Source organism: Poecilia formosa, unplaced genomic scaffold, assembly GCF_000485575.1.
Source record: "Poecilia formosa unplaced genomic scaffold, Poecilia_formosa-5.1.2 Scaffold5, whole genome shotgun sequence".
In the NCBI taxonomy this organism is placed as follows: Eukaryota; Metazoa; Chordata; class Actinopteri; order Cyprinodontiformes; family Poeciliidae; genus Poecilia; species Poecilia formosa.
The window spans coordinates 1,948,981-1,976,065 of record NW_006799944.1 but is presented as its reverse complement, the minus strand read 5'-3'; the positions used below and the strand labels follow the sequence as shown (position 1 = coordinate 1,976,065).

The following is a 27,085-nucleotide window of genomic DNA, read 5'->3' as shown; positions in this document are numbered from 1 at the left end:
CGTTGGGTTAATGCATTTCAGTTTTAGTTCAGCAGCTAAGTGTTCTGAAATGACGGTTTAATCAACAGTCTGTATTTTGTTAGAACGCCACCTGAGGTAGTAATTACCTAAATATTTTTCTGACATTTTCTCATTCCATTTGAGATCCAAGAGGCGTGGGATCCTGTGCGTCTCCAGCTGCGACGCTTCCTGATGGACCGGCTCTCATGCTGCACCTCAGGACCTCCTGGCTCCCCCCAGCTCTCCACCATGACCATCCTCGAGCGGGTCAACTGTTTTAAGCAGCTGTTTTTTCTCTACCCTGAATGTGAAGTGGTCACAGGCTACCAGGTGCCGTTTGAATCACTTCCGTATTTAAGACAACTTCATAAACGCCGAATGATATTAATACGATAGCAATAACCCTAACCCTACCCCTAGGGCCTGAAACAGAAGTACGTGCTTAGCATCCTGCACTCAAGCATGAGCTCCAGCCCAGGCGGTGAGTCCGGCTTCGACAGACTAACGACGGGTTTCTGCAACGTGGTCCAACATGTGACTCAAGCTCTCACCGAGGAGCTCCAGGTTCTCTCAAGGGTGGTGGAGCCCGAGGTCGTCCTCGGCTTTTTAAACGTAGCTTACTTTGGTGCCATCACCCAGGAAATGACTTCCCAAATGGAGAGAGAATTTGAAACCGCTCAAAGAGACAACACAGCGCTGAGCGGCAAGACCAAAAAATACTCCGTAATGTCCCGAGCAACTGTAGGTGAGTAATTTGCTTTTTATTTCATCTTATGTCATTCTCTTGTTTGCACAGGCTTTTGTGGCTCTGTTTATTCCGATGTGCGCTTTTCTCCCTTTATTTCTACCCTCTTTACTCCTCTCTTGCTCTCTTTTATAAACGAATAAAGGTTAGTTTCCATCTCCTTCCTCTCTCTTTTTACTTTGCTCTCCAGCTGCGGCGTACTAAATTCAAGGCCTTTCTGATGGACTCCTGTTACCATCGTAATTGCTTTTTTTTTTTTTTTGTCTTTTATTTTACTAACGCCCTCCTTTCTCCTCCCTGCCAGACAGAGAGCACTGTTCCTGAGGCTAAGGCTTACGCCATGCGTAATATGTTTGCATTGGTGATCAAACTAAGTCCTAATCTCAAATAGGACTTTTTAAATACAGAAATTAAGGCCTAATGAAACAAATATCCACGTACTGTACATTATATGCACTTAATTCTTGGGATGGGCTTCTTTTGCTTCAGATTCTATTTGTGCGGTGTATTATGAATATAATCTGTCTGTGGGTTTTCTGAAGTATTGAGGAAGCCAAGGCTGCTTCAAAAGAGGCCTTCAGCAGGTCTGCATTGCTGGCTCTGGTTTCTCTCATCTTCCTTTTGACTCTTCTTCACAGATGTGGGCTTCAGGTCAGGCCGCTCTAGGTCTAGTTCATGATGCCCGTGACTTTGTCTCTGGCTCAGAAGTTCAACACTTGTGCTACACCTTGTGAATATTTCTCAAATGTTTCACAATCCCCTCAATATTGCAGATTATCCCTACTGATTGTGCACCGTTTTTTTTTGTTTTTGTTTTTGTTTTTTTCTTTAACCAGACTTTCTCCACTTTTTCTTCCACTCAATCTTCCATTAATACAATTGAATACAGCTTTCTGTGAACGGCGAGCTTCTTTTGCAATGACCCCTTTACGGCTTACCCTCCTTATGGAGGTTGTCAGTGACTAGTGTCAAGTCAGCAGTCTTCCCTGTGACTGTGTGGACAATAGAGTGACAGTTTTTATGAATGCGTTTTACTTCTTGAATGTCTAAAATAAATAAACTTTTCAATCATACTCAAAATTATTGAATTAACTTGTGACACGGAGGGAGTTTTCTGTGGTAAAGCCTTTTGGTGACGGGGTCATGCATCGACAGAGAAGAGCAGAGACCCTTGCGCACCAAGTCACTTCTGAAACTACCGATCCCCTCACATTCTCTTTGTTTGCAACATATTGGCCTATTTACAACTTGCTGAGAGTAAAGATTCACAATAAATAACAACAACAACAAAAAAAAGTCTGTGAGCCATTGTTTACTTTTTCAAAAGGGTACACATGCCAGCTTCCCTACGGAACGGGAAGAGGAGTGCTTTTGCATCTGCCTTTCTTCGATAAACATACCGCCAGCCTCGCCACTTTTTCTTTTTTTTCCCTCTCTCTCTCTCTCTCTCTCCCCCTTTCCCTCCCTACCTCTCTTCCCATTTTCCCTCTCTGGTTTTTACTTTCCCTCTCCTTAAACGTGAGATGAGAGGAGGCAGCCGGGATAATTGGCCATGCGTCAGTTGGGCTGTTTGATCACGTAACGCGGCGGAGGCTACACACCTACGTGCCGTTCAACAAACCGTCAAATGTAGCACCGGAGGCAGAACACGGCTCCAAAGGGAGCGAGGGACTCGTGCTGTGTAATGATGGTAAAATGGAGCAGTTTTGCCTGTGCTGCTTTTACTTATGTGTTTGTGTTTGTGTGTTTGTGTTTGTGTGTGTGTGTGTGTGTGTGTGTGTGTGTGTGTGTGTGCAACATCTACAACTGGGATTACATTTTTGTGTTGTTCATGTTTAAAGTCTCCAAATAAAAAAAAAAGAAAAAAAAAAAGGGAGAATCTTAAGAACCACTCCAAATGCCCGTGGCTCTCTAAAAAGCCAATGCTGGAACATTAATGCATAATCTGCTTTCACACTCTACTGTCTGCATACTGTATGCAACACACATAATTGTCAAGACAATTATGACGGTGTCAAAGAAAGTGATTCTCTTTTCATAAGCCTCCAATGACTCCTAAGATCCCTCCCTCTACTCCTGCTGTGTTATTGTTTATTGTGAAGTAAAGGAAGGCGGTAGGTATATTTTGATGAGGGTCTTGCTGGTGGGGGGGGGCACAGAGGTGGGAACGCAGTTTGCTCCCAGGGGAGCTGCGCTGTCTGCAGCATCAGCCACGGTCAAACCACTGAACCATTTAACAGCTTTCACAGCAAGATCTGCCTCCTCTTTTAACCTCACCGACTCAAAGGCAGGCAGATGCGAAGGGTCCCAACACCCCGCCCTGCACCACCTCCATCCTTTTTCGTCTTTTATTCTATCCCTCACACATCCTTCCTCTTTCTTTTTCTTTTCCCATTTTGCTGTACTTCTCTAAGTGTATCGGAGCGAACAAAAACTTGACTTTACCAGCGCACCTCACTGAGTTCAAGTAGGAATGTGAGGGTGGTCCAAGTCTTCACGTGTATGTCTCTCTAAGAGGGTTTGAAATGGTGCCGTGGTGAATGCTACGGGAAGTTGTTTCTTTTTTTCTTTTTGGCAGGGGGTCTGAGATAAGTCAAATAAACAAAATTTTGTGGATGGAAAAATCCAAAGATGACATAAAATGTTGAAAGTCTAAATTTTGGAGTAGAGGAATCTTTGCGGACGTATTTCATCGGCTTCTATTAAAAAAATGTTTTGGACACTTGATAAGTGTCCAAAAAGCTGCATTTTTGTTTCATAATTGTCTTAAGGCCTACGGTGAGAAAAATGTCCTGACTGCAGGTGTATAAGCTGTTGTGTGCCTTCTTCAGCCACTCGCTTATGCTGTAAAAACGTTTGGGGCCAAACCGACAAACCAACTTTTGTTAACTTGCTAACCCAGTCCTGGGCTAGCAATTTGGAACCAAAAATTGGGTAAGGTGTTTAATGTCCAACCTTAAAGACTGGGTGGCAAAGAATAACTTTTATCTTAGATTACAAAACATGTAATATTTGAGTTATAATGAATGGGTTTAATCCTTATGTCAATTTTCCCACCTTATTCTGGTGGATGGGGTTAGGTTTAGGGCCTGTCTCCAGCACTTATTAAGTGAGAGGTGGGTTGGACTTAATCATCAGGCTTTCACGTGGCAATTCTAGTGACCAATTAACCCAACATACAGGTCTTTGGATAGTGAGATGAAGCCTTAGTATTTGGACAGGATAAAAGAAGCCAAACTTTAAAGTGTTAAAACTTTTCACTTTGTTTTTCATGCTTTTTTTGTGTGTGTGTGTTCACGCACGTGTTTGTGCTCTTGCTTGCTAATCGCAGGCGTACACTAAAAGTTGTGTGATCAAGACTCATTTAATGCCACCCTTTTGAAAATGCCCCATTAAATTTCCATATGGTATTAGTAATTTGCATTTGTATGCCTGGCAGATCCCTGTTTTTGTAAGACATCAAAAGCGTTCACATCGACTTCCCTGCGTAGACGCTTACCATTTCCCCTCAACAATCGACTTCAACGGGGTTAAAGGCGAGGTCGAGGAATTCTGCTCCACTCTGTTTTGATAGCGCCGATTTAAATTCCTGGTACACTAATTTCGCCACATGACGTTGGCAGCCGCTTCATATGGATTAAAAAAAAAAAAAAGAGAGAGAGAGAGAAAGAGATTCGGTTAGAACGTGTACTGCAAGTGCTTTCTCCACGACTGCACTCCCTCCCACCTCCTCGCTCTTTCAGACTCTTTGAACTCTTTCTCAGAGACAGCACCACAGCCTATTCAGCAGGGAGAGAGGTTCTGTAGTGACGCGAGAAAGCTCGGCTGAGGCACCGACTGGCATTGGAGGTGCTTATGGGGATTGAGGCTACTTGGGAATGGCGTTTGTTAATATTTAATAAGAGCAGCTCCTCACTAGATCATATCTCTGCCTGAGTTTATACACACTGTCAGGCAGGGACGTGCACCCGCATACTGCCACATAATTATGGTCTGGGGGTGTTTGTGTGTGTCACTGTGTAGTTGTTTGTGTGGTGCCTGTGAAAGGTGTTTTTTTTTTTTTTTGTTTGTTTTTTTTGTCCTGTGCAGTTTTCTTGCTGCATTTTCAAATGATTAGAAGTTCTTGTCAAGAAAAAAAAAACAAACAAAAAAAAAAACACGTTACCACAAAAAACCTTGTGTTTACTAATCACAAAGAGAAAAGCTGTGTCATTTATCCCTGCTTGTGGTTATATGCATGTCTTTGTCAGCAGTCATTTTCTCTAAATCATGCCTCCAGTAAAATCTCAGAAAAGATTAGGTTTTGCAGGCCTGTGTATAATGTGTTTCATTTATTTCTTTTTTTTGCCCATATCCTCTGAGTGGCCACAATGGGTTTTGTGTATCGTTCTTGAGCAGCTCAAGGATATGAACGTTTTCTTGGCACCTTCTATTGAGAAAGCTGCGACAAAAAGACAAAAAAAAAAAAAAATTGGATGGCTTATTGAGAGGAGGCTGCACTTGTGTGATGAAGAGTGAGCGTGATTTGCCGAGGGGTTGAAAACAATAATGTGAACAAGGGCACTAAACAAGTGGGATTTAATGAAATGCTGCTATCGTTGCAATGCATTCTGCCGCACTCTTCATCCCAGCTTCTCAGTCCAAGTATGCAGAGAAGGCCAGAGAAATATTAATTCGGCGCGACAAGAGGTGAAAACACAAGCAGACGCTCTGAGTAACAGGGAAGCAAATTTAAAGCAGAGGTGCCTTTCTGCCTCCACTAAGAACATTACCTCCATCTTGGCAGAGCAGCTTAATAGACATATCAAAAGTTGCTGCTCTCTCCTTCCGTCAAGGCCGGGTTGCCCCCGCTGCAGCCCCGTTGGACAGCACCCGAGGACAGAAGCCCAAGAGACAAGCATTTGGGTGGTGGCGTGTGATTACAAGTGCGTGCGCGCGTCCCGGTGTATGTTGAATAATCACAGCAGGAGTCCTCACATAATAAGGCTGTCTGAGTGAGCAGTGGGCTGCAACTGACGAAGAGGACCCTAACTGTCTGGGCCTGGTAGGAGGCCTGGAGTGACTCCAAGCCTTTTTTTCCACCCACAGACAAACTGATGCGCACACAGACAGAGCTTCAGGCTGTGCAGGGTGCCGTGACCCAACGCAGCACCCTGTGGGAATAACACACAGCACACAGACGTACCGGATCTCCTTATGACTACGCTGCTGATTTATCCAAACAAGTGTAATCTCCAGGCACCTTATAGACGCAAACACTTCAAGTTTTTACTCAATCCTTTAGAAACCCATTCAGTCCAGTCAGTCGATTGGTCATAAGATGCCAGTTAGTAAAAACCTGCAGATTTTGACAAATCTAGTGAAATGGAAAGTCTCATCAGAACAAGGCTCATTAAAGAGTTAAAAGTGAAGTGCTTAACATTTGCTCACATTTTTTTTATTTTTATTTTTATTTTTTTTGGATTTTCTATTAATCTAGTGTAGAAAATGCCAAGCAGGACGAGTGTTGGTCTCAGACTACATTAATCCTACCTTCATGGAAGAATGACATAAAGAAAGACATATTATAAAAGAAAGCAAAAATCATTTTGTTTGCTTATACAAATGCATGCCACACTCTTCAGGTCTTCAGATTTGTTCTAACAAATAAAAACTATGTGTCATTTTTCTTCCACTTCACATTTATGTGCCATATATTGTCTCATACTCCTGTACATAACTGGAGATAAATTCATGTAAAGGAAACTTAGTGCAGATTGTTTTTCCCCAAGGCAAAGTTTAAAATAATAATAATCTAACTTTCATTGAACAATAGAAAATGATGTAAGGAAGACCAAGGCTTTAATCATTTGTGTGAGATGTACTGAACCTGTCAAAGCACTTAATAATTGGTTAATCTCTTTTAAGATGCTAGATGTGTCGCTACCAACTTAACGGAATAATTGAAAGTGTGTATTTTATGACGGATGGCTACAATTTAGTGGATGGTTTTATACCTGTTGAATTAAACTGTGGTGCTTTTCAGAATATCTGTCTAGTTAATCGATATTTAATATTGGCGCCACCCAATCGGATTTAGTTAGTTTTCATCAATCCTATTTATTAACAACACAAACAATAACTCCAGTTTAGTTTGACAAATTACATTCACAACTCTGACGCCGTATGTACAGTTCTTTGATATTTTCTTTTCACTTCTGAAATTCCCTTTTGTTTGAAAACCTATTCGTCTTCGTGGTGACAGCGTTGCCCATGCCGACATCTTTTCTAGCGAGAGTTACACAAAACCACGCCTGATGATATAACATTTTGTCACGTTGTCTTTGGATGGCAATGCACTGCGGTCCAGTTGGACAATGCGGCAGGGAAGATGTAAACCACATCTCAGATGGTCTCGTTTGTGCCGCTCATAGAATGACGGAGAAAAAGGGGAAAATGAGGGCCAGCGGACAAGCGTGAGATATGTCGTGCTGGAGAGAAATTAAATCACTGGCTAAATTATTGCATGATTGCTCATTCCCCAAAGAGTTGGGCATCATTTGCTAGAAAGTGTCTAATAATTGGTTTTCGGCCATGTCAGACACATGCAATTCCCCCTACTAATGGCTCTGTTAGGCCTCCTGGGTCAGAGTAGGACAGAAAATAGCCAGACGGCAAAAAAAAGCACCCTACATCCTTGTTCCTTTTGTATTTTTTTTCCTCTGTTAAACCAGAAAGAGAGAGAGAGAGAGGGGGGAAGAGAGAAAGACGCAGAGGAGAGGAGCGATGGCAAGAAGAGAGTGTGTATGCAAGCGAAGAGGAAATGAAGTGGCAATAAGTGCAGCCAAAGGGGAAATGCTCTTCACCGTGAGTTTAATACATCAGACTGGGGATTTGGCAGCCCGCCACACAGCAATTGTTTACCTTTTTGCTCACTGGCTGCATCTGTTCTGTTTTGTAAACGGCACTAAACTATTCGCCCGTAAACACCGGAATCAATAACAACTGCTAAGGGAATTCCCTTATCCCGCCCCCTCCTTCTCTTCTCCGTGTTTTCATCCCCAACCACCACCACCACCACCCCTCTTTTTTTTTTTCCGTCTTCTCCTGAATCTTCTCCTTTCTCTGTTCTCTCTGTTTCCTGCCAGTCGGGACCGGTCTGCATGTGCGTGTGTGTGGCTGTGGAGCTGGTGGAACCCGCAGAGACGAGGAGACGATGGATGGCTCGCCAAAAATGCTTGCTCTGTTTGTTTTTCTTATTCTCTTGCCATTATTAGCAAGTACTAAGTAAAAATGCTCCCCTTCAAAACGTAATAATTTTTTTTATTCCATTACAATTATTTTTTTTAATATTCCATGCAAAACCTGCACCCTGACATTTTGTCGAATGATGTGCAGCGTATGCTTTATTTATTTATTTATTTTTTCCTAAGCAGTCGCAGTGACAAAGCTTTCAGTTTATCATTCTGATTTGAAGAGCATCTCTCCGTAATGTGCTGCCAATGATCTCTTGTATAAACATATATATTATTTTTTTTTTACCTCGTTCTCAGCAACAGCTTCTCCCTTATTGATTCTCGGTACGTTGACCTTCAGTTGAACTCTTCCCCCTGCCGGTGCCCCCCTCCTCGTTCTGCTCTGTGGGACTTGCAATGTACTTTGCTATATGACACACCTGGGTGCTTTTAAGCACACCCTCTCCATCAAGTGGCTATGGGAGCTTCCATTTGATCTCACTGTTGTGACAAAGGTATAATGGGGTTTAGATGGCTATGTACTACACTGCTATGGCTGTAGGCCCATTTGGCTAGGGAGGTGACTATAAATACCTATATAGCTCGTTGGGAAAGAGCCTCAATGAAAGACAATGCCCAGCACTGCTAAACGCCAAGGTCATGTGTCACTATTTAGAGTTGACTTAGTGAGCGAGTGAAACTGTCATAGGGTCACAGGTTGATGGAATGAGTAGAATGGATGGTGAGAGAAGAGAGAGGCCGGGAAAAGGTGATGCTCCAGATGAAGTGGAAGGTAATAGTTGCTGTGCTCAGATGAACACCCCGGAGAAGGTGGAGATTGGGGGCAGGAGGGCTGTAGAGATAGCTTTTACAGAATCCACTGGCTATCTCCCCAGATGTGTCCCCGTCTGTCTGGTTGATAAGGTTTCCTTTGAGTCGTCTGCGGTTTCACTTTTCTCCCGCGTTGAGCATCGGAAGCTCTTGATGCGACGGCGGCGACTTCAGCAACAGACAAGCCTGGCGGTGCGTGCGTGCAAGGTGCGAGTCTGGGAACGAGGCTGACACCGGCGTGTCAACCAGGTCACGCATGCACACGTGCAGCAGGAGGTAGTCTCTCTAGCCCAGACTCCCACTGGAACCCATTACAGAGAAACTGGAGGCCCATGGAGCTTAATTACATGCAAACACAAATACAAGCACACACATTTAAACACACCCTCACGTAATTACACGGCTATGCACCTGCAATTTCACGCACACATCCGTGCACACTTGCACACAAAAACATGTAGGCACATTCACAAACAATCTTGAGGTTAGAATACATTTTATGGTGACCACAGAGTTTGGTCGCGGTGTGGACAATTATCTTGCAAGACTGACATGTGCAAATGTGTGTGGAGATGTCTACAAATCAAGTTGCTCATAACGACCCACATCGCATGCACACAAACATGCGCGTGTGTGTGCGTGAACGCCCCAGACGTGAACACACGAAACTCGGTGACTCACACTCATTAATACTCATAAAAAACATACACAAGTGCCCAGACACAACACTCTGAATCAAACCTCATGCATGATTAAACCAGACATCCTTGGGGACAATGTTGTTGTCATATTGTCAGATTTTGTTTAACAATATAGCAAAATTATGTTAGGATCCAAAGGCAATAATGTCACCGTTATTGGAAAAGAAAACCACCCCCTACCCCCCCTCCTCCCTCTTCTTTCCATCTCAGTGCTCAATCATCTCTGTGCTTTCAGAGTCAAGGCTAATACTGAGCTCATCCTTTCCCAAATGCCTTTGCAGTTGCAGAGCTCATTTAGGCGGACTCACAAAAGTATTTGTGCATGTGTCTCAGCGTATGGCAACACATCTCCCAGCCGCCCATTCTCCGGCTTAATGCGGAACATCCCCCGGGTGATGGCTTTGGCAGCCTCCAAAATGGGAAATCCATATTTGCCGAGGGGGTCATCTGCGGGTTAGGAGGAGGGGGGAAAAAAAAATAAAAAGTTTTGTGTTCGGAGGGAAGGTTGTGCAAGTGTGACTTCTCAGGGAGCAAAGTTTTGCATAAATTTCTTTTCTGTATTTCTTTGCTTACACTGTGTAAGAGGAAAACATGAATGGGTCAATATTTAGAAAAGGTGTCACCATGCAAAGAGACTTCTGACAGAGAGTGTTTGCTGATGAATGCCTTTTTAGCAAAGAAGGCTGTGTTGAAAGCAAACATCAACTGTTTCCTCTTTGTGAACATTAAACTGTTTTAAATGTTTATGTCTACAAGTCATCTGTGACCTCATACAAGGTACATTTTGTCTCTTTGCATCTCTTTCACAGCACCAATGGAGCTTCCTTTGAAAAGCAGGAGCTTCAGTTTGACCTCCCACCAACTGAGGGCATTAACCCAGCTGGCTTGCATCCTGCTAGGCTTTGAGAGAGATGTGAGGGAACTGGTCACCAGCATCACCTTCATAAACTGCACAGAAGACACTCCAACTTTAAAAGGTGCAACTCGTCAAAGATCTATGTTATCTGTGTTAACTGCTATGTCAGAGGAATTTATGTCTTTGCTCTCTTCCACATCTTGTCACATTACAACCACAACCGATGAAATCCATTTCAATGTGTTGATTTGAAATGTTGCGGGATACACCAGCACAAAACGTTCACAAATGAAACGGTTAAAAGTGTAAACATACTCAAAGCTGGAAGAGTGATATCCCCTTTATGTTTGCAGCTGTAATTGGAGTAAAATCTGTTTCTGTAAAACGTCGACTCAGTACGGCTGAAACAAATGTATTTTTTACATATTGCATGTAAATCTTTGTTTTAAAACGCACCTGTACCCTTGTCCTTTAGGGATATTACCCTTTACACTCTCCGCTACAACACAAGTGTTAGTTTAAGTGTTGCCAGGTTTCATATATGATTTCTGCACTTTCAAATCTAAAGCTATAGTCCAGTATAAGTGTCTCTCCTGCAGGCAGAAACACACACACACACATGCGTGCACGCATACTTCCTTGCTAATTCCACCATAAAGTCTGGGGGAAAAAAGTGTTTATTAGTTTGGTATTATCTGGGGTCTTATACAGGCCTTTAGTATCCGTTTCCTCTTTCCCCTTTGAACTGCCACTGCAGAGATGTTAAATGAAAGCTTTTGGTGCGTGGAGTAATTTCCATAAAGGTTACATTTACAAAAACAAGACTTGCGGAAAGGCTCAATTTACAGAGAGGTAAACAGCCTTTAAAGGGCAGTTATCCAAATCATTAATTCCAAGCAATCAAACGACTTAATTACCAGAAATTCATCAGATGAGCTTAAAGGTCAAAAAGTGATGTGCTTGCCGCTTCCTCCTTCTTCCATTGCATACGGTCTTGTTCGGCTAAATTGCCTCGCCTGGGGTCTAACTCTTCGCTTTCCGATTAGGAAACTATGGCCTTGATGTTCATGCTTTTTAATTGAAACCCAACTCAACATCCTGTGCACTTTTATTCACCACAGCTTCCCCACAAGCTGCAGTCTTTACACAAATCGAGACAATCGCCTCTCATGGAATTACCCTGTGCATTGTTGCCAAGATCTGGGTTCAAATCAAATCTAAATCTCAAATTTGGACTTGCAGAGACACGTCTATTAGCAAATTATTTCTGCTTCCTTTGAGACGCGGGCAGTCGTTCTGTCATCATCATGCACTGCTTAAATACCTTTTATTTTTATTTTTTTTTTTAAACCTCTGGGACTAAACAGAAACAAAGAAAAAAAAGAAAAAACAGGCCAGCTCAGCTTAGTGGTGCTTAAACTGTAGTTGGACATGTAGCCACTAGCTGGCTTCTCATTATTCCCAAAGAACCCCAAAAATAAATTCACTGCTTCAATACCTTTGCTTAACGTAAACAACGTGGAGCGTCTACGGTCTTTGTAGTAAATTCAGCTATTTGTAGCAAGTGTAAAGCTGGAGTTTATAACCATTCCATGTTGTTTGCGGTAGAGCTTAACTTAACTTAATTCGACAGCTTTCTCAAAGCTAAAAATACAGACAAGAAAAAAGGATAAAGATTGGCATCAGTGTGTTTGTTCTATTCACATATAGTCCTTGTTTTACAATGTTCAGTGGTAGAAAGAACAGAACAAATGCTCTCAACTGATACAACCTCTGAATATAATATAGCACCTTGCAAAAGTATTTGCACCTCATGCAACTCGTTCTCATTTTGCAGCAGCAACAAATTTAAATGATTAAAATTATACTCTGCTTTTTTTTTTATTTCAATTTTCTTTGAGTTGAAAATGTGACAAATATTTTGTGGACCTAAATTCAGCTCTTCACTTTGATTCCCCTTTATAAAATTCAGAACTGACTTTCACTTTCAGAAGAACCCTAATCAGTAAACAGACTCTGGCCGAGTGCGAGCTGAAGTCAGTGGGAATCCAACTTTTCTGTGAAGGCTTATTAGGGGACATTAGTTAAACACCAGCAGATTGTAGACCAAAGAAACACCCCAGAATGCCGAGGTGTGAAGCAGTAGAGGAGGTTACAGCAGAGTTGAGTTTTAAAACCGTGTCCCAAACTTTGACCGTCTCGTTGAGCGTTGTTCAATCCATCGGTCCTGAAATGGAGAGTGTAAGGCGCAACAGAAAACCTGCGGAGATCCATATCTCATCAATGTGAACATAACAACTACAAATAATGCACTCCATAAATCTGGCCTCTGTGGAAGAGTGACAAAATGAAAGTCATTTTCGACAGGCCGTACCGTAGTATATTACTATGTTAGAGTAGGCCAAAGTCCAGAACTCAAATTATTGTTTAATGTGTAGCACACACAGCCCCTCCATTTACTTTACTTTGCTTTGGAATTTATTGATCCCACAAGTGAGGGGGAAAAAAAGAAAAAAAAATCCTTTGTCACAACAACATAAAAGTTTTTAATAAATCATACGCAGACACAAGAAAAACATAAATGGTTATACAGAACGCAAAAAGAAATAATGCAGACGCTTTAATTGGTGTCTATCTTTTTCATACTTTTAAGTTACATTTTTGGCTTTTCTGTCCACTTCAAAAGTATGCGTTGGTTTAGTCTTTTTAAAATACTTTAACTTTCATGCTTGTAAAGTAAGAAAATGTTAAAGTTCAAGCCATGTGAATACTTGTTCAATGAATTATACATTTACAACAAATATGACTAGTTTTGCATCTTTTTTTGTTAGAATCCCTCATGTTAGAATCCCTCATGGTCTTCTATATCAAATTATATACATAATTTGATGGCTTGACAAAAAGAAGGTTTTCATTTTACTTTTATACGAAACAGATTACTGTAGTTAGTTGCTACACTGTGTCATTATTTAGGCATTCTGAAAAAGCCTAAGGAGGATTCAAGTTCGACAACAGATGGCAAGAAACCCACCGCAGACAAACTTCACACCCCAGAGGTGAGACTTTTTGCATGTGTTTGTTGCATGAAAATGTCTTCTGCTTCCTATTTTATGATTCTGCTGGCTCTTGGCTCATTTCCTGCTTTTCAGGCCCAGACTTTGGAGTTTAACTGGAGGTTAGCTTTTACTAGGCTTGTCCCGCACATGGAGCATTGCGTTAAAGTGGTGCTGGATGACGTCTGCGCCAAGAACCTACAGCAAGAAGAGCGCTTGCATTCTTCGGGACACACCTTGGTCACCGTAAGCCCCATCGCTGACTTCTCTGTCAGCAACGAACATCTTAAAGAAGACTTCCTTTACAAAGGCTCAGAGAGAGACGCTCCTAAGATGACAGCAAAGGTATTCTTGTAAAGATTCTTCATTCTTTCAGGACCACAGTATTTTTTTTATGGTATTTTGATGGAGCACTTGCAAGTTTGTTAAAAAAAAAAAAAAAAGATTTATGGAACTTTTTTTTTTTTGTGGTGCTCATCGTTTATAGTTTTCATCCTCTCTATTAGTTCATACTATAAAATACAATTTCACAGAATTTGTGTTAGGCAGCATTAAACGTCCCCTTTTTGGAAATGGGTATTGGAGTTTGCAGTTTTTCTTCTGTTATGTGAAGTTTCTTCTCACTTTCATTGAAAAATGTGACTTTTGATGTTTTGTTTGCTTGTTTTTTTCCCCCTCTGCAGTAATCTGCAAAATCATACTGCATCCGCAGAATCCTGGTTTTGCTTCTCAAATTTACTCAACAGAAAAACACACCAAGGTCTAGTTTATAGCTTAATGCTGTGCACAAGTAACCTCAGGATAAAGCCTCCCCTGAGGAGGGTCTGTTCCCTTCATCCTTCTTTAATACTATCAGACTTAACAATACGGGTTTACACACAGCCGCCCGAACCAGAGAGATTAATGCTTTTTGTAGCTCCCGTAGAAAGCTCCCTCTATAATAGAAAGCTCAAATAGTTTGAGTCTGACACAGATGACGCCCTGGATCAGAAAGGGTCTGGGGAAGAGTGATCAGTATTACTGGAGGGGAGGATTCCAGGAACAAAAGAAAGACAGGAAGAAACCAAGAACTGGTGTGGTTGATATTATGGGGGTTAGAAGACGTGTGGAGAAAGGTATTCAATGGGGGGGAAATTGAGGGTTTACTAATGATAGAGGGGGAAATCACAAAGGGAAAGTGGCTATAGCATTAAGAAGGATATAGGAGCGATAACATGACCAAAGGATGAGAAAAGAGGGCCTGGGAAAGGTAAGAAGAGGTGAAACAGACACAGGAGATTGAATTTTCTGAGGCCCAAAACCAGAGTGTGATGTAAAACTGGACTTAAGAAGTAACACCACCAAAAATCTCCAGTGTTTGAGGCTGAGCAGCCGCGTACTTACTGACACTGCTGATTTAGCCTCTCTTCGTCTTCTTTCCTGTTTCAAAATCGCAAAAACAAAAAAAAAAACTTTTCAGGGAGCTCTACCTAAAAGAAAAAATGTCTTTAAAGTTTCACATTCTTCTAAAACCTTCTTCTACACTTCGCACATCCAGATTCCTCCCTCTTTCTTTCACCTTTGTCCTCCTAAATCCTCCTACTTTGTGTGTATTAGTGTCTCTTGATTCCTAACTAGTGTCAAAATTTGTTCCTGCTCAGGACCCGTACAACATATTTATGTGTAGGTCAACGCTTCAAAGATGAGAGCCTTCCAGCCCAAAGGTTATACTTGCATGCATTTGCATACAATAAAGCCGGGCTCGAAAGAAATCCGGACGACTGTAAAGAGAAGACACTCGAGATTGTGTTGCTAGCTGAAAAACCTAATCTGGATCAATATCTCGCAGTTTTTTTTATTCACACTTTCGTACCTCAGTGCTTCCTTTTTTTTATATAGACTCACCTTAGTGTCAATAAATAAACAGGCTTAGTGTTTTTTTTGTTTTTTTTTATTGTCAGACAAATGAATAACAAATAACCTCATTTTAAAAGCAGCAGCAATTTGACCTGCGGACGGACCTTAATTCTCCAGACCCTCCTCAGTTTAATGTGAGCTCTCAATTACATCACCGAATACACCTTTTTCTGCTCTTCAGCCTCTCCTGAGGTGCTCGTTTGTCTCCTTCGCTATGCCGGGAGCCCAAGCAGACCCTAACTAGCACTTGAAAAGTTATAGCCTGTTTCACCTTGCTGCAGTAGTCCTGATGGGATTCCAGAATTTGATCGTATCTAGTTAAAATTTAAGCCTGTGTTCAGCAGAGATGCGATGCTGTGATTGTTTTGTGTTTACCTGCGTGTGTTTGTGTTTTTTTTTGTGTGTGTGTGTGTGTGTGTGTGTGTGTGGATGAGATTTTTCTGAAAATTCGGTAGGGAGGGTGAAAGTTTGCAAATTATTTATATATTTTGTAGTTCTGAAATGACAGTGTGCCAAGCTGCCCAGCTACTGCCTGCAACAAGTAAAGATGGTGCATCCTACTGCTGGCTGATTGACTAAACTTGTATGTCTTTTACAACAGCACTTTTACTGGGTCTCTCAGGTGTAATCTCCCACCATACTCCAAGGACTAAGCAGCAAAGGGGAAATTGATGGGTAGATATAGATTTACACTTTTAAGCTAAAGGTTCGCCGAAGTTCGGCATTCTGACTTTCTTTGCACTATCATCTGACCGATTCCTTGCGATGCTTTTTATCCCTTACCTCTCTGCTGTCAGTGCCTTTTCGCTGAAGCTCAAATGCACCGTAGATGCACCGTTTCTGGGTAACACCAAATAATACTCCTTTGATATAAGCCCTAAACACAACAACTATATTGGCATCGCTGTGAAAATGGTGTGACATAGTTTTGCCAAAATAAAAACAACAGTATGACATAAAGCTCAACTGTGTGGATTAAAACACTGAACTTCATTAGAAATATTAGGTTCTATAAGAACCATAATACTCCTGTAATAGGCACACTCACTAAACTAGCTCCAAATCAGTTGGTGGAGGAAATCTTACATGTGATTACAAGTTTCTTAAGGAATCCTCAGGTAATAATTTCTAAAGCTACAGTATCTTTACCCAATCATTTGCTCTCATTTCGGCTCTCTTGCTTAGTTCTTCATGCTACAATGACTCCCTGTGACTGTGGTAAATGTGATGCGCTCTGTCGTGGAGTAAGGCTGACATGCGGAAGAAGTCTTAAGCGTTTTGCTGAGGCCATGTCTTCAAATATCTGTGTTCTGCATATACGATCTTCGGGATTTTTCTCAAGATAAACCCATGCCTAATAGTTCTCTCAGTCCCCTACCTATTAAATATTCAAATTATCCCTGCAAAATGCTTTTCATTGCCACATAAACGAAGTCTCTCCCAGATTTTTCCTCCTGTCTACTGACAGATTTCACTTCTGGTTTTGATCTCGTCTTGTCTTTGCCTTTTCCCTCTCCCCACAGTTCTGTGGAGCAATTCTGATTGAGCTCGATGCTTTGCTGCCACTGGCAGTAGCCTGCAGGGACACTTCTCTCCTGGGGGTGCGATCAAGCTTTGTGGAAGCTTGTAGCAGAGCAGCGTTTGCCATGCTGGGCCGTTTGCAGGAGAGGGCCCTGGAGGTACCGTCCTCTGCACCCCTGAAGAACTTGCCTGCTCTGCTTGCTTCCTGCATTCATGTGCAACAGCGACTAGAGCATTACAATGTCATGCTGAAGGATTCAAGTGCAGCTCCCGCTAAAATGTAAGAAGCAGGTGTACTCGTGTGAGCGAGTCTGTTGACGTGACATGAGAAGGAATTATGCATAAGCTGCTGTGTTTCCATGTATGTGTCGTAACTTCAGTTGTGAAATTCCGGGAAGTTGAAAACTTTCAATAGAAGTCTATTGGAATTCACTGGAATAAATGGGAACAAAACGGAATTAAAACAGTGAAGTTTTTTTTAATCCGTTAGAGAGATTTTAAAGAGTTTGTAATTTGCTAGCACAAACTGGACCAAAACAATGAAATTGCATGCAAATGCAATTCATTGTATTTGCATGCAAATACAATGCATGCAAATATGTGCTTCCTATGTGCTGCAAGCACATAGCTCAGTGCTTGCAGCAGGCGTAATGAGGTCACATCCTCTACATGCGCTGTGCATTCCCCCATCATGTGCACAGATGATTTCTGCAACCCTGCCATGTTGAAGCCAGAGCTCAAGACTATTAAAGCCATATGACAGAACATGTGGATTGCATAAAGTTTTGATTGCATTATTAGCTAAATATGTTAAACGTATGTTGTCCATGTTTAGCTTGCAAATGTTGTATTGATGTCCAGGGATGACAAAACAAAATGTTATATTTTTATTTGGGAATGATAGAGTATGCTTAAATTGCCCCGGTTTTACAGTTAACTCCCGTAAATCCCAATGAAAATTTCCAATTTGGAATATCTTTAATATTCCTCATCAACATCTTTTACAAGACTTTTAGGAATTTTACTGAAAATCTTTCATTCCTTTGTAGAGTTAGTCCTAATCAGGTTAGTTTATCAGTAAATATACAACTTGCTTGAAAATAGTCTTTTATCATCCACCTACTTTTCTGCTTATGTTGCCATAAAGCAAATGGTCTGAAGTTGTGCAAATCTTCTCATCGAGGCAACATTTTTATTTTCACTCATAGCAATGATGGCTTTCCTCTTTGGTAAAATTCAAAATCCGTTGATGCACAGTCACTTCTCTTAATTAAGTCAGATTTGTGCTATTATTTCAACTGTGCGTGCCATTGCAAGAGACCGAAGTTAGAAGTTTCAGAAGCCAACGCCTTGCAGCTCCAGTCCTCTGCTTCCCTCAGCTGAACCTACCTCATCTGATTTCAGTCCCTGCCTGCAGCAGGCTTCCACTGGGTAACAGCTGCTAATGCACAGAAATGCAGCAGGCACCGAACTCTCATCTTCTAGGGAAAGTAATCTGACTCTTTTTTTTTTTTTCTTTTTGTAGCTAAGCTTTACCCAACAGATTTTTCAGTTTACATCTTTCATTCTCTCCGTAATAGAGCACACTATAATGACACCAGAGAGAGCTGCTATTAGTTCACTTTTGTCATTAAAAACAGTTGTTAAGTTGGAAGTCCTCACAAAAGTTAAGGTGACTTATAAACATGTTTAATTAGCACTGGTTGGCAATGCGTCCTTAAATTGTGTGGTAACTTTAGTAGAGAATCTCATATCTCTTGTAGTCTCTGTGGAGTCCCTCTATAGTCCTTTGTCTGTCTGGGTGTCTGTAGGCCCCTTATCTCTCCATTAAACTGTTTTTAAGGGGAAAATAAACCTCGTTGTGTACTTCTAGGATAAACCAACAGTTTCTTTTTTCTTTACTATTTTAGATTCTATTTTCATTGCAGATTCCTGCATACATTTAACTGAAAATAAGATATGCACAGTTGAAGCTTGAACTTAAACGAGCTTTGTCCCAAATGTTCTCGGTGCAGTCCAGATTTGTTTGTTGCGTTTCTCGAACTTTCTTTTCTTCCCCTTTGGTCAGATCCCTGACTCTGCTGCCAATCCAGAGATACCAGGAGGCAGTGGAGGCCTTAAGAGAGCAGCTGACCAGCTACTGCGTCCAGGTTTGCCTCGCCTGCATTCTTCAGGATGCGGAGAGTCATGACTGGGCTGACCCGAAACCCTTCTACGAGGTGTGAAGTTTACATCGATTTCCTGTCCGTTTAGCTCGATTTACCTCTAGATCGACAACACTGATATATCATGTGCATGTTTTAGGATTTACATTTTATGCACCATTCTGGTGCATAAAATGCTTTGGAAATATCTCTGTGTGCCTGTTCTGCAGGTTGTAGGGAACTATAGAATTATTACTCCAGAGCCTTCCTGCCTCTTCCTTTCATTCCCGCAACACACCTTTACCTCCCACACTCCTTCTTCTGCCGGAGTGTTATACTCTGAGCTTCCTAAGAACATCTGTGGCTTCCACACTGCCCTGGGGGCTCCAGGGATTCGGCTGTCTGAAGTCTGCAGTCTATGCTGGGACTGTCTGGAAACAGCGCAGGGGCCCTGGAACTCCAGTGCCTTTATGCCCTAAACCAATCTAAACCTCGCCTCTCCTTCTTGCTTTATCCTGATTCCCTCCCCTTTGTTCCTTCCTCCTTCTCGGGGTCATTGGTGTCAGACAGGCCTGCTGTGTGCAGGTGTGTGCTTTTGTTCAACCCCCGCCCCCAACTGCATCTGTACGGATGAATGTATGTAAGAGGGTTTGCAACAACTTCGGCTCCTCCACATCATAGTTCTGCTCTATGGAGACTTTGTCTCCAGCCACACCAATTTTTTGTTTTTTTTTTTTGTTTCATTTTTATGCACCCACACCACCATATGAACTGTTATTGGCATGAAAAAAAAATTAATATGTGATACTAAAATTCCAACATATGTTTGAGGTCAGTTAAATGGGTCAAAGAGAGTATAAAATATGAGCTTGGCTTATGTCTTTATGACATGATTTGGCCTTCAGAGCCTTTAGAGCCAAATAGTGATTTAATTCAAAAATAAGGAGGGGGGAAGCTTTTGAAATTCCATGTGTATTTTATTCTCAGCTCCCCAGCCCGGTCTCAGTCTTGCAAGAAAAGTAATGTTGAATAAAATGTTGTTGTTTTTTTCCTGTAATTTACCTGACTTGTTGTGAAAATAGCTAACTTGCGTTAGCTGAAATAGGAAAGAAAACAGGATATGATTCATTCAGTAGTGTAAAACTTTATCGACGCCGGTAACTTTTATTTCAATCATTTAAACTGTAAAGCAAACAAACAAAATCACAATTATGATACATTAAACATAACTGAAGAAAATGAAAAGTAAAAAACTGCAAATCCAATTAAAGTTGAAACCATTTGTGTACATACTGTATATAATACAACACAGAGCCATTATTTACTTTTCTATTTCCTAAACACCAGAATAATGAAAGATTTTTTCTCAACTTAGAAATTCACAAACATAACCATTTGATAGAATCCTTAACTGTGTGACTTGGATCATATGTCTCTGGTATCTTTTCACCAGAAACATACTTTGTCCAATTCCTTTTTGACAGAACCGACATACAAGAGTTTGCTGCCCTTCTTGCTCTCTTATGCCTTATCAGGTCTGCCCGCAAATTTTCTAAGGGGCTGAGATCTGAACTTTGTGATGCCCAATCCAAAATGGTGGCTTTGCTCTTAAGCCAGTGAGTATGCTAGGATCCATTTGGAATAGCCATTAGCCCCTAAGCTTTAACATTTTAGCTGATATCTTGAGACTTTATTTAATGTTGTCACACAGGGTTGCTTCCTTGTGTTGCCATCAGTTTTGTGAAGGACACCAGTCCGACATGTAGCCAGACAGCCCCGCTCTATGATGCTACCACCAGCTTACCTCACAATTTGGATGTCATTTTCTGGCTTGTAACAATGACCATTATGGTCAAAAACTTTCATTTATTTTCTTCACATTACAGGAGATGTCTCCAAACATCCAGGTCTTTCTCCATGTGTACATTTGCAGAATGTAATGTCGATACAAGGTACAGTAGCTTAAATGGGCCAGTATAGATATTTTTTATTGATAGGCATTATAAAATCCTAAGGTATTTCATAGCTAAGACAGAAACATACCGGTACTCGAACTCTGGACTCTGGAGTTACACTCTTCGCCAGGATACGAGGCTTTTTTGTGCACATGCTTAACCAACAGACGTGTGTGTCTCTAACTAATACAAACAACCAAAACAATTGTGAATTCTTTCATAACCTGCTTTCTTCATATCGAGAAGTAATTTGGGGCCATGACATCACAGAAACTTTTGCACTATTAAAAGCTTAGATGACCTTTCTTTTATTTGGCACATTTATCCCACAGTCTTTTTTTTTTTTTTTTTTTTCAAAATCCATTTTGTCTAACACTAAGAACACATCCACTGTGATTTTTTTTTCCCATCTGAGATTAGCATTTGCTCAGAAAACTCTTTGAGTTCATTTTCATGTTTTTTTTTCTTCTTTACGCTTTTTCTGTTGAATTCTTTATGCAGCGAGAGAGCATGGAAATGATTTCCAAGCTACTCTAAAATATAAGTAGCTTTATTGAGCAGAGTTGGATGATGATTTGTTTTGCTGTAACTTTACCAGGGGTTTCCTGCCTTTACCTTCAAGAGTTTCCCTATTCTGTCAGAATCTGTTCACAGTATGGTTTGCTTTAAATCCTTACATTTTTTGCCTTGAGAAATGTTTCTTTTAACTTGTTCTGGGATTTTTACATTTTCAAAATTCCAGGTTCAGACTTGGATTTTCTAAAACTATTGGATTTTCTAAAACTTTATTACTAATACTGCTGTCAGTCAGAAAGATCCAGGCCGTACTCCCATAAGTGATTAATAGTCAAATGACCAGAAAAGGAAGAAATATAAAGGTGAGGTAGAATTTGAGGACGTGTGAGGGAACTCAGTGGCCATTGAGATGTAGACAGGAGGTAGTTGGGGAGTTTTGGTTGACTCAGTATCCCTGCCATACTCATCATCAGTTTGTTGCTGGAGGGTAAATACAGTATGCTGAGCTGTGGGGAGCAGGGGTAAAGACAACTGAAGCCATCTTTAATAAATTTATGACAAAGCTACAGGATTCCTGGGTAATAATCTCTCTCAATCCATATTTGCCTTTGTTCTTTCCAATCCTTACGCATCATTTCTATCTTTAGCATTATTTGATTGATCTCATCTCCCTCGCCCTTTCTGTAAGTGTGAGTGTTTCTGGAAGTTGCAGGTGTGCAACTGTTGGGATTTTCATGAGATCGTGACTTTAAAGCAGCCTATATTCCCAGTGGGGGAAGAAACCCAGGTGCAGAGTGCAGGTGGCATGACCGCTACGACATCCTGGTGATGACAGACCAGTCTCTCCCCCCCTCCCCTGCCTGCAGTTTCTCTCCTTCTATATTTGTCTTTGGTGTGTTTCTGCTCCACTCTCTGTGTCCACATTATAGCACATATGCAGCTGTGACCCCCCCTCCTGTATGTTTCTTTCTTCGAAGGGAGAGCGGTGTTCCTTCGCGCTGCAGATGTGGTTTTACTTCCTGTGCGGGCTTCGCAGCGACCTGTGGTCAGTTCTTCCGTCAGAGCTTGCCAAGGATGTGCTGGGATATGTGCTGGCAGAGACTTTGCAACTGCTGGTGCGAAGATACTCCAGAGTCCGTGCTTCGTACAAGAGACACTTGCAGATCAGGTATTTTGAAAAACATACATAAACAACGCTACAACAAAGTCAGTACCCCAACCAATGCACTGTATGTATGCTGAGTTTTAATGGATAAACCCTCAAATCTGCTGAGTTGAGTTCAACCAAAGGTATGAAATGTGTGTGATTTTGTTACATACTTGTTCCATTGTGTATTTTTCACTACCTTTATCTCTGAAGAAACAAATTAGACTGACTATTGTCATCTACTGCAGGTAAAATGTCACCTGCCAATACCTCTTTAGAACCTCTCTTAAAAAAATCTGGACTGTTCCTTTCATGATATTGTACAAAATAGCTAGACAAAAATGTGAAATTAAACTAACACGAATTTCATATTCTGTATCCCTTACGTACCTACTTTGATTGGTAACATGGAACTAACATTTTGTTTCGATTTTATATTTCAGACAAAAAAACTTAGTATCAACCAAACTTGGAATCGATAGGTCAGACTTTTTAAAAATTGGTGATCTGCCAGAAATCTGCTGTTGGTGCACTCTTAGTTCATCACTGCAACCATTCAGAACCTGGCAAAGACAAATATTACTAAAAAAATGAAATTATCCAAAGGATTGTTTTGCTACACTTGGTAGTCCACACATACGGCTAAAGATACAGAATAATTGAGTTGAATCAAAAATGTTCACGAATCAAAAGTGTGAATCTCAACTATTTTTTTCAGTTTTGGAGTTTGCTAACTGCTTCAGTCTGAGTTTATCAATACTATCTCTGGATCACAGATAGACGTAGAGATGGTGGACGTCAGTAAATTTGATAACACTTTATTTGAAGGGGGGATGAATAAGACTGACATGACACTTTCATAAACATGACATAACACCTGTCATGAACATGAATAAGTCTTCATGAATATCTATGACTGTTGTCATAAAGCGTCATTCGGTAGATTATGACACTTTTGATACAAAGTTGACATTATTCAAAATGTCTTTGTTATGACAACTTGACATTAACNGAGTTCAACCAAAGGTATGAAATGTTTGTGATTTTGTTACATACTTGTTCCATTGTGTATTTTTCACTACCTTTATCTCTGAAGAAACAAATTAGTGTTTAAACTTTACCTTTACTAACATAAAGTTACCTCATTTTTAAAGTGCAATCAGTAATACTTTTATAACAAATTTATATCAGTAATGATTTCTTGGTTAATGTCAAGTTGTCATAACAAAGACATTTTGAACAATGTCAACTTTGTATTAAAAGTGTCATAATTTACCGAATGACGCTTTATGACAACAGTCATAAATATTCATGAAGGCTTATTCATGTTCATGACAGGTGTCATGTCAGTCTTATTCACCCCCCTTCAAATAAAGTGTTACCGTAAATTTTCTTCTTTTATATTGAAATTCCCAAACAAATATTTCTAACATACAGTAAGAGAAGTATGAATAAACTATGTCTTGGGTAAAAAAAAAAGAAAAAAAAAGCAGTATTTTAAGTAAAGCAGATTGACAGAAAGTCTGGGTTTTGTTCCTTGGAAATATTCATGACAGTTGGAAACTAGGAGGAACAACTAAACAGGCTTCTTTCTGAAACTTCTCCAGGTCTAAAACCTGGACTTTACTTTCATCATTCTCTGTTTGGTCACCATTGTTTGTCTCTGAAAAGATAACGTGACGGAAAGAAAAAAAAATCATTGACCATATTATGGTAATGCTTCCTGATTTTTAAATATTAACACTATACTTTAATCCCTAGGAGTAAAATGAAAATGATGATTTTTTTTTCTTTTTTAGTTTTGGATTGAAGCAACAATGTGCTTCTCCGTTTCTCTCCGTTTTTAAGGTGTGACATCACAGCAGTGTTGCTCTACGTGGAGCACCTCATGTGGAGTGTCAGTGAGAGTCCAGAGGATGTGATTCTGATCGACCCTACTTCAGAAATTACCATCATAGGAGGTGGCTCGGACTGGCCGTACCAAATCCACATCCTGTGTGACCAACTGCTGACGGTCCTCCTAGTTGTTACAGCGCCAATATCTTTTGTGCATAGGTTCGTACTGTGTGTACATTAAGTTTTTTTTTTTTTTTTTTCTGTGTAACTGAAATGTTGTGAATTAAGGTGAAGTCTGTAAACTTAATAATCATCCAATTAGTGGGCTGAGTGAAGGCTGTCGATAGCAAAAGAAACTGAAGCAAACTGAATAAAAGACTACAAGCAGAAAAAAAAAAAGATTAGTCGGCATTAACGCTTTCTGCTTGAAAAGCCATTTGACCTCCATTAAATAGACATGTGTTGCAAGTAGCGTCTTTTAAAGCTACCGTGTGCAATTTTAATTTCTCTAGATCGTTTATGAATAGTGCTTCAAAGGACTCAGCACCACGCCAGCCTGAAAGGCCTGTTGTACGCTGGCTAAATGCTATCAACCCTGACCGCTTCCCAGAACAGGTCATAAGGTACGTAAAGCACACCCATAATGTAAGTCTGTTGCACTTCATTCAGTAGGCACACAAACTATACTCAGCAAAAGCATTTGCACCGACTGAACTTCATCCACAAACTTCAGTCTTTTTTTTTTATTTTTTTATCACAAACCAACACAACGCAGTCCACAAATGTAAAATATTTCCTTTTTATTTTAAAATCAATCTGACAATTTCAAAATGCACTTGTTTTCAGCCCCGTTTATTCGGACACCACTGCATTACCCACTGTTTTCAGAAGTTGCATACTTAGTTAATAGAGTCCACCTGAGTGTGATTTAATCTCAGAGTACCGGTAAATACCGCGGTTCTGTGACGTCAAGTCAAAGGTAAAGTTGAAAGCAGAGTTAAGTTTTAAAGCACTATCCCGAGCTATGAACATTTCACACAGCACTGTTAAATATACGATCTAAAAAAGAAAGAGCCTGACACAATCCCAAACTTGACAAGACACGGCTGTCTAAGAAGGCCAAACAAGCAGAGCAGTGGAGCAGCCAACAGGTCCATTGTAACCTTGACAGTGCTGCATACGATCCACATCTTATCTGGATTTTTTGTCAACATGTCTAGTAATCATCTACCTCAAAAATCTGGCATTTGTGAGAGAGTGGGAAGAATAAAGACTGAGAAAACCACAGGATGTCCTGTTTGCAGTTTTTTTTTTCAAGCCAGGCAGTGGACAAAACAAGTGGAAGAAGTTACTCTGCTCTCTGCCTTGCATGCAAAATGCAATGTGTGGCCAACAGCTAACGTTGTGTCCTCCTGAACATACCGCCCCTATCCTTGTAATTCTTTGGGTATTTGTTTCTTCCACATGAACAGGGAAACAGAGCAAAGTAGATGGATGGAGCTAAAAACAGAACCATGGAAGAAAAGCCATGTAACTAGTGTGATCACGTCAAAGAGGACATAGCCAGACCTAGAATGGAATTTTTTTTTTTTTTAGAAAAAAGTTGATAGAATTAACAAGTATTAGAAAGTTTAGACCTAAGTCCAATTCAAATTTGTGCCACGGATTAAAAATAGCTTTTTTTTTAATCAACTCTTTTCAGCCAATCTAACTGAGTTTGAGCTATTGTTCGTAGAAGAATGGTTAAAAATTACATTCTGTTGATGTACAAAGCTTTTGAAATGCACTCCAAAAGTCTTGCGGGAATGCTGTAATTGCAACACTAAGTGTTTCTACAATTGACTCTGAGGGACTGAACACAATTGCACACCACACCTTTTACTTGTAAAAAAAAATAAAATAAAATAAAATTGGAAAAACATCTATTTTTCTGGTCCACTTTAAAATTAGAATTATAATTTTTTTTGGTTAGTCTTTCTCATAAAATCCAGATAAAACACATCAAACTTTTAGATTGAATCGGGACAAAATGTGGAAAAGCTCAAATCCTCTCACCAGGCGCTGTAACCTGCTGCCCAGGCTTCAGTCCAAAGTTGCCGCCATGACATAAACGCAGATGAAACCAGCATTACCTTTGATACAGTGGTAACACTGATGGTTATGGGAGCTTTACAAAGGAGACATCACAGATGCGTTATTTGTCTGCGTTTGTGTCTAACTGCTGTTGTGAGCTGTGCGATCAATCACTCTTGCACACATTTGTCTCCACCCTCCGCCCCTCTCGTCTCACAGCCAGAGGTTATGTCACCTGATGCCGGTGGAGCACAAATCAAACAAATCCCTGCTTTAGTATTGTGGATCTGAAGTTGGTTTGTTTTTATGGCCTCTTTATTTCTTTTGGTCCCACCTCCTGCTTTGATGGAAGGACGCCAGAAGGCCTACAGATGGCCCATAGCCAGAACCGCAGGTCCTCATCCAGATCCTGACTGCCAAATCTTTCCCCAGTCAATTAAAACATATAAATGTATTCAATGAAATGCTTAAATCACCAAATAACTTGTGTTGTGTGTTTCTCCTTTGTGCTCTGCTCTGAATTATCCCATCTGTCTGTCTGCGGGTGCGTGTGCATGCGTGTGTGAGCCTGCATGCGTAGTTGGGTTTGTGTGTTTG

At 40.8% G+C, this 27,085-nt stretch overlaps 1 protein-coding gene across 7 annotated transcripts in view; it reads left to right on the top strand.

The window, feature by feature from the left end:
• The window catches only part of kiaa0825 (KIAA0825 ortholog), a 137,842-nt gene that overhangs the window by 15,646 nt on the left and 95,111 nt on the right, over window positions 1–27,085 (top strand). For all 7 annotated transcript variants that reach the window (XM_007562764.1, XM_016676961.1, XM_007562755.2 and 4 more), the window contains 10 exons: window positions 145–330; window positions 421–745; window positions 10,301–10,468; window positions 13,321–13,403; window positions 13,497–13,745; window positions 16,820–17,097; window positions 18,886–19,036; window positions 22,410–22,600; window positions 24,428–24,634; window positions 24,928–25,038. In XM_007562764.1, the coding sequence (XP_007562826.1) occupies window positions 145–330; window positions 421–745; window positions 10,301–10,468; window positions 13,321–13,403; window positions 13,497–13,745; window positions 16,820–17,097; window positions 18,886–19,036; window positions 22,410–22,600; window positions 24,428–24,634; window positions 24,928–25,038 (1,949 nt within the window). The remainder of the gene's footprint in view (window positions 1–144; window positions 331–420; window positions 746–10,300; window positions 10,469–13,320; window positions 13,404–13,496; window positions 13,746–16,819; window positions 17,098–18,885; window positions 19,037–22,409; window positions 22,601–24,427; window positions 24,635–24,927; window positions 25,039–27,085) is intronic.